Raw genomic sequence first — 7,959 nt, 5'->3', positions numbered from 1 at the left:
TCAAAACCCTTCCGGGTACAGTATAGTGAGAAGACTCACCTCAAATGCCTCGCTAGGTCGCTAATCGTAAATCCTGAAATCACTCGGACTCGAACCTTCGAGCTGCAAATCCTCCTATGATATTATAAATCTATAATTATTACTTGTACCACAAAGGTGGGCCATCCTTATCAAGTCAGCATAGGTTGACTTGGTCAAACGTCTTTAATCAATTTGGACCGGACTCGGCGAGTGCACACTAGTGACTCGGCGAGTCTACGCATTTTAATCAACTATCAGGGTTATTCCCCTTTGACTCGTCGAGCACTCCCCTGACTCGACGAGTCCCCCCCGGGCCTGAATCACAGGGCCACCGCGACTCAACTCGCCGAGTCGAAGGTCAACTCGGCGAGTCCCAACCTGACTCGGTCCACCTGTCAAAACCTTTCCAACTCTCTGCGACTCACTAACTCGCCCACAACTCGGTCCGGACTACACACAGGATGGTCTCAAGGACAATCTTCAAGCGACTCGTCGAGTCTATTCTTCAAACTCGGCGAGTCCATGCCATGCACCAGCTAAAACTGGCTTTTGCGGTCAGATCCGTTCCATACATACATAGATCTGGCCTTCCCAAGCTTATTTGTCACGTAAAGTCTCAGTCTTGGTTGCCATGCAATGCATACAAGGCTTATTTTGAAGAAACAACCTCTAATATGGCAAGTTTAGCTTCTAACTCAAAAGAATGGACATAAAGCTTGTCATAAGGGGTCTCCTGGACCTGCTAAAGTCCAGATCTAGGTTCCATATCTCCATGGGACCTCTCATACTTCTTATTCAAGCCAAGAAATGCAAGAAGAAACCCTAGATTTGGCACATCAACACAAAACACGAAGTTTGGCTCTGAAAATTACCTCAAGAAGACTCCCTTGATGAAATAGCAACAGATCTAAGCTCCCCAACACTTCAAGCTTGCTCCTGTCCCTCCTTTCCTTGCAATATCACACAAAATGATGAACAAATGGCCTTCAAACACACTCACAAGGGCTTACAGACGTATGGAGGCTCTTAGGGTTCAAGGTGGCCGCAAATAAGGGCCATAAGGTCCTTTAAATAGGGCTTAGGACCGGGAAATTAGGGTTTCATTAAACAGCACAGACTCGCCGAGTCCATCCCTTGGACTCGCCGAGTCCGGACGCGAACCCCCGCTCAAAACAGCGACCCGACTCGGCGAGTTCGACCACCAACTCGCCGAGTCCCTTCACAGAATGTCAAAAATATATGAAATGAAGATACCTAGGGATCCGGGCTATTACAGCGGTCTTCGATCCGATCGAGAGAGAATCATCACCATAAAGATACGATCGAGGAAAATCGTCTTGAGAGGGGAAATTATTTGGGAAGAACTTGAAGCATTTGAAACCCTAGACCTTGATTCGATGTAACTTGACAGTGGACATTGTAGATTGATAGATTAAAGACCTGGAGCGATCCCTTGTGATGAAAGCTGCGCGATTACAGAGAGTCCTTGTTGACCGGATCCAAAGATTCCGTCAATGGCTCTATCGGGTTTGGTTAAATCCCCAGTTTGGAATGTGCTACATCTGGTTCATGAACTTGCCAAGTTAATTAGGGTTTTTTTTTTAATGAAAAATGAAAGGGGTTAATGGATTAGGATGATGTTGTACCTGAGAAAACAAAGAAAAAGAAGGAGACCTCGCAGATCAATTACGATTCACCTTCGAGGTTTACAGAGAGACGGGAGGTAAAGAATGAAGAGAGATCTAGAGGAGAGAGTATCTGAGAGGGGAGAGTGGATTGCAAGGATGAAAAATATATAGAAGATAGAAAAAAAAAGGCGGGTTTTCAAAATTTTGGGGATTTCGTTTCCCCCTTCATTAACTAAAAGCGCGTTTCATTAAAATTATAAAGCGACATGTACAGACGACGCGCGTTTAAGATAAAGCGCCCTCCGTGTTTCTAATTTTTTTTCTTGAGACACTAAATTAAGGGCACGCAATAATGCGTGACGTAAATCCTTAAATTTTTTTGGAGAGATAACACTATTTTAAGGGCACGTCCTATTGCGTATCGTTAATCAGCGCGTGTCGTAAAAAGCGCGTCATTAAAGGTCTATTTTCTAGTAGTGATATAGACTGAGCTGAATGAAGATACCCAAGATACAAAGAAACCTACTGAGGCAATCTGCAATTTCAAACCCTAAGAAGATAAAATACCTTTCGACTTATGCGAGTCAAATGAACAGCTTTTACAAAAAAAAAAATTACATGCACTATTTCACGCATTTGGTATTCTACATTAGGAGCAAGAGCTAATGCAACATCTGGAGACAAATTATTTATGCCAATGCTCTGTGCTATGACCTCAATTGTCGCCTGTGGTACGATACTCATTTTTTCTCTCTTTAATACAGTTTCATCCGAATCCAGGGAATTCAAAAGAGGGAGGAGAATCAGTTTCACAAAGCACAGATGTCCCTACAGAAAAGAGATTGAGGTACCGATTTCTGGTATCGATTGGATGATAAGTCATAGGATTGATTCGATAGGGTTACGTTTTTTGGTATAGATTGAAGGAATGGATTAAGGTTTAGAACAAAAGAGATGGAGGTACCTGAATTAGAAAACTAATAAGATCATGACGATGTCGATATATGCTCTTGCCATCTATTCAACTAACAAAAAAACACCCAAAAAATTCAAAACCACGATGTGTATCGATCATCGAAAACCAAAAACAGAGATCAGAAAGGATGATCACTTACCTTCTTGTAGGTCGTATTGACAACATACTCACGGTGATGGTAACCAACGGTTGTTAGAGACTCAAGAGATAAAGGAGAAACATAGGAGATATGTTTTGAGAGCCTTTGACGATGGTTGATTGTGTGCAGAGAAAAAATGAGGAATGAAATTGGACATGAAACGTAAGAGGTATGTTGCAATTTGAGATGCTTGTATATTCACCGATGATATCATCAAAAATGATCCAATGATGGAAAAATAGGAGTAAAATAAAATTAAGGTACTTATAATAATATTTAGAGATTAATCAAATAAATAACAAATAATAAAAAACTATAATTTTTTTTTTATTGTTTTCGTAAATATATAATATTGGAAGCACCGTAAGTGAAAGTAAGCCTCCCGTACCTAACACCGTTCGTGGCTAGTACCACCACCTCCCTTTCTTCCCACCGCCCTCTTCTTCTTTATCTCCGTCGCGTTTCTCATATTTTCTCTACTTTCTGTCCAACGAAACAACCAAAGATGGGCGAATCAAACGCCAAGTCCAAGATTGATAGCACGAGGGAGTGGATTGTTGAGCATAAGCTTCGTTCCGTTGGTAATTTTTCGTTTTCTCTTTTATGCATTCCGATTTCGTTATATTGTTTCCGACATTTTGATGAAATTGCTAATTGTTTTTGTGGATTCAATTAGGATGCTTGTGGTTGAGTGGGATTGTTGGATCAATCGCTTACAATTGGTCTCAGCCGGGCATGAAAACCAGCGTCAGGATCATTCACGCTAGGTATAGATCATTTTGATGTTATAATTAATTCCTCCCCTCTTTTTTCTGATATGCTTTGATCTTGATGCCATAATGGTGTTGGTGTATATAAATTATGATTTGATCTTCATTCCATTTCGTTTACATAAATGCAAATCAGGGATGGTTATTGATTTATCCGATTCCTAACTTTCTTTATAAATTTAAGGAGGAATAACCCCTAAATTGTTGTAGATTTTCTTCGACTTATAGAGCATCGATAACTAAAACATTCTAAGGAAATGCTGAATTTTTCAAGTTAGTAGAAGAATGTCCCAAACTTTGTGTAATGAACTAGCTTGCAATGTATAAAAGAACTCAAGACAACTGTTGTATTGATTTCTTAAATAATGAAAAGGGATATAAGCTGAAAACTAACAGGAAAAATGCAATAAGAGGAAAAGTGGATAGAATTAGCAATTCGAGAAGCTAATGATCTCCCAAAAGAAAGAAGCTTCTAATATTCTCGCATGCCCCTCTCCAGGTCATTTTGCAGACCTTATATTCAGTGATGACAACCTTTAATGACCATATTGCCCCTGTTCTGTCCCCACGATTGTTGCCACCTGCTGGTTGGTTGTGGTCCCCCTCTGATTGTGATCCTTTTGTTGTTTTTTCCTCCTGTACGTAAATTGAATTGGTGGGTGTACCACATTACCCCGTTCCCAAAGACTGACCTTGTCCTCAAGGTCAAAATCTGGAAAGTTTCCTTGGATGGTAATCACATCTTTCCAGGTGGAGTCAAATTTTGGGACATCTTTCCACTTAATCAACACTTCTGTTTTTTGACCCTTGTCCTCAACCAAAGTTCGCATCCCCCTAACTTCTTCTGGTACCCATTTCAACTTCATATCTTTTGTCAATGGTGCTGGAAGGTCGATTGTTGCTGCTTGATTTCCAATTGCTTTTTTTAATTGTGACACATGAAAAACTGGGTGGATCTTAGCTGAGTCTGGCAGCTTGAGCTTGTATGCCACTGCCCCAATCTTTTTCATAAATTGGCTTCATTCGATTTCTGACCCCTAACACTTGGTTATAATAGGCTATAGGATGACCATCTTGGATTAACACAGCTCCTAAGCCCACCCCTGATGCATCCATTTCAATCACAAAAGGCTTAGAAAAATTTGGCATTGCAAGTACTGGAGAATTGATAAGGGCTGTCTTGGGAGCATTAAAAGCATCCGTTGCTTGTGAATTCCACCCGAAACAGTCCTTCCTAAGCTGATCTGTAAGAGGGGCTGCAATGCTCGCATACCCAGATATAATTTTTTTTATAATATCCGGTGAGTCCCAATAATCCCCGAAGTTCTCTAATTGTTGTGGGGGTGGGCCATGCATCCACTGCCTTGACCTTGTCATTGTGTGTGTGTGTGTGGGTGGTGGTGGTGGGGGGGGGGGGGGGGTAAGCCTTGATAAGCCCTTGCAAATATCTTGGACACTGAGGTAGGGGTTCTTGGGCATCTTGTTCTTCAACCTGGTTGAGTTGAACCATGAATCCACCACCTACTGACGCTATTGTTCTTATCATAGTTTTTAGGGACACCTTGGCTCGCTCCAATGTCGGGTCGCCTTTCAGAGTGACTTTGCCCTCCGACTTGGAATTTCATCACTGGGGTCCTCCAGTTGTGGTAACAGCACCCAATTTTTCTAGCCACTGAATTCCCAAGATGACATCAGAATTACCCAACGTGAGAGGTAAGAAATCTTCCTTAATTCCAAGTCCTTGAACCTGCAATAAAACCCGTTGGCACTTTCCTTGCCCTGCAATCGTCATCCCAGTTCCGAGTGATACTCCGAATCCTTTAGTTGTCGCAATGGGAATATTTAACCTTTCCACGACATCTAAGGACAAGAAATTATGTGTTGCTCCCGTGTCAATGAGCACGATTACTTCAGTTTCATCAGTCGTTCCCTTCAATTTTAGGGTTTTGGGATTGCTGCTACCTATGAAAGAATTGAGGCATATGCCCGATAAGTTGGTGGTCTCTGATGTTTCAATTGGTTCTTCACTATCCAACTCTTGAATCCTAACTCCTTTATCGTCTTCTTCATGTGCCAACAACACACTTAATTCCTTCTTACATCCGTAACCTGCATTCCATTTCTCGTCACAACGGAAACACAGTCCCTTCTCCCTTTTGCTTTGCCATTCTTTATGAGATAACCTGCGAACTTCCCCTGTCGATTGCCCTTTTGGTTTAGTGCCCATGGGAAAGGTCAGACTTGGGACCTGGGACCGGCGAGTTCCTTTGAGAAAAAATTGTGGTTTTAATCGGAGTGATCAAGGGAGATCCGGTTAGGGTTCCAGTTGACGATGATCGCTGCGTATTTCCCACTTTGTTCGATGATGACTTCCTGTGTTGTTGGGAGCGTAATTTTCCTTCTGCTTTAATCGCTAGGGACATCGCATGGTCTAAAGATCTGGGCTCTAATAAATGGACCTCGTCCCTTATCTCCTCTTGGAGCCCATTAACAAAACGGCCCATGGTGACATCGTCTGGTAAGACGCATAATGGGGCTAATAACTCGATGAAGGATCTTTGATACTCTTGAACCGACCCGGTTTGAGTTAGGGCTAGCCATTGCTCGTAAATCGTACCTGCGTTCATCGGCCGAAATTGACGGAGTAAGAGCGATTTCATCTCGTTCCACCGTGTAATGGGTCGTCGTTTGTGTTCCCATTAAAACCAGAGTAGCGCATCACCTTCAAGTGCCAGCACCGCAGCTTCCACCCTATCTGTTTCCAAGAGTTTATAGAAGTTGAAGAACCGCCCTGCTCTTAAAATCCACCCGTCTGGGTTCTCTCCACTGAATAGGGGCAGGTCTAATTTCCGAAATCGCCAATTTGTTCCACCACCATAGTTATCTCCTGAACCCCCGCTACCACCGGACCCACCACCGCTCTTCGGAGTTCCCTTCGGAGTTTCATCTACTCTTCTGATGAAGCTTCCAGACTCAGAAATGGTATTTTTAATGGTTTCTGTGGCTGTATCAGTAAACCTCTTGGTAAGTGCTTCCATTTGTTCACCACACTTTGTTGGTGAAATTAAACATAACCAAGAACAACTCCTTTACTTGATTAATCTGAGTTTAGGGATTGCAAAGAACCACGCTTAATATCAAAGTTAGAACATGGTGGGAGGATTATACAAAAGACGAAACTGCCCTCATCCTCGTCAATGAAAATATCCCTACACAGCATGTCCTATCATGGGGGCAAAACTTCCAAATTTTGTCAAACCTAAAACGATGGGGGCAGGGGCTCGCTCTTGATATCTGGTCTATGAAAAAGACGCAAATGCCCCCGCCCTCATTGTCGAAAATAGCCCTACAAATCTTGTCACGGAAATAGGCTTATGATCTATTTCTTTTCCTTCTCCCATTAAGTTCTGTTTGGATAAAATTTGGAATGGATGAATGCTGCCTAGATTTTGACTGAATGAACCGTTTGAATATGACTAAATTACCATTTTACCCTCCTTTCAAGTTATTTATATAATACGGTTGTTCTTTGAGCACTAGCTCAAAGAACAACTAGGACAAGAAGACTTTCCCCCTTAAGTCCCCAACATTTACAAAATTGCCCTCATTTTTTCCCAAATATTTTCTAAACATCAATTTTGTGGGTGAATTAGGTTGCATGCACAGGCTCTGACACTGGCGGCATTAGCTGGAGCTGCGGTGGTCGAGTACTATGATCACAAATCAGGGGCAAAATCGGAAAGATATGCCAAGTTCCTGGATTCCAACCCTCACAAAGATTAAATACTCTATTATAATCTTCATATGTTAGAAAACTATTGAAATGTTTTGATTGGTTTTTTCATAATGGTAGTTTGCATTTAGCTTCTTGATAGCTTAGTGTTATCAAAGCTGCAAATTTTGCACGTGTAGGCAAAACCCGACTTCCATCATGGATATTGTATCAACCCCCTTGGCTTTTTTATGGTCAATTATGGTTTTTGATTGTTTCCTATACATAATATTATTGATGAATTATAGTTATTTCTAGGGTTTTTGGCTTGATTTTTTAGTCTCTCACACTCTCTCTATGTGTATTGTTGGTTTAATTGGTGTTTGATCACATGATATGTATCTTAGTTTAGTTGATGCTTAATCACAAGAGATGAAGATGATGGACAATTTATTGTTAAGTTTTTGTTGGTTTCATCTGTTTTGGTTGATTTTCTTTCACCAATTTAGTCAACCTTCAAAACGGTTTTGTTATTAGGTTTCATTTTAGTAAACCTTTAAACTTCAAGCCTCAATTTATCTATTTATTTTATTTTTGGTATTCTTGTTTTTGTGACTAGGGTGCAGTTGCAACTTTAAAATATACGTGTCGATTTTATGTTTTTTCATTTAAATTTGAAATTAAATAGTCACAGGTCACATACAGGTGGTTTT

General features: G+C 41.2%; 1 protein-coding gene across 1 annotated transcript; it reads left to right on the top strand.

The window, feature by feature from the left end:
• The first annotated feature begins 3,131 nt into the window (after nt 1-3,131).
• Nucleotides 3,132-7,578, top strand: LOC145005861 (uncharacterized). The gene is made up of 3 exons (XM_078964978.1): nt 3,132-3,345; nt 3,441-3,531; nt 7,188-7,578. The coding sequence occupies exons 1-3, from the start codon at nt 3,270-3,272 to the stop codon at nt 7,315-7,317; spliced, it is 297 nt and encodes a 98-aa protein (XP_078821104.1). The 5' UTR covers nt 3,132-3,269; the 3' UTR covers nt 7,318-7,578.
• The last annotated feature ends 381 nt before the right edge of the window (nt 7,579-7,959 follow it).

This window comes from Lactuca saligna, chromosome 7, assembly GCF_052625555.1.
Source record: "Lactuca saligna cultivar CGN05327 chromosome 7, ASM5262555v1, whole genome shotgun sequence".
NCBI classification, from domain to species: domain Eukaryota; kingdom Viridiplantae; phylum Streptophyta; class Magnoliopsida; order Asterales; family Asteraceae; genus Lactuca; species Lactuca saligna.
Note: the sequence above shows the minus strand (reverse complement) of the source record. Positions and strands in the feature narration are given on the sequence as shown.

Coding starts and splice junctions, on each gene's coding strand:
- LOC145005861 (XM_078964978.1), top strand. CDS start 3,270: ATGGGCGAATCAAACGCCAAGTCCAAGATTGATAGCACGAGGGAGTGG. Junction 3,346..3,440: donor GCATAAGCTTCGTTCCGTTG/GTAATTTTTCGT, acceptor GGATTCAATTAG/GATGCTTGTGGTTGAGTGGG. Junction 3,532..7,187: donor GTCAGGATCATTCACGCTAG/GTATAGATCATT, acceptor TGGGTGAATTAG/GTTGCATGCACAGGCTCTGA.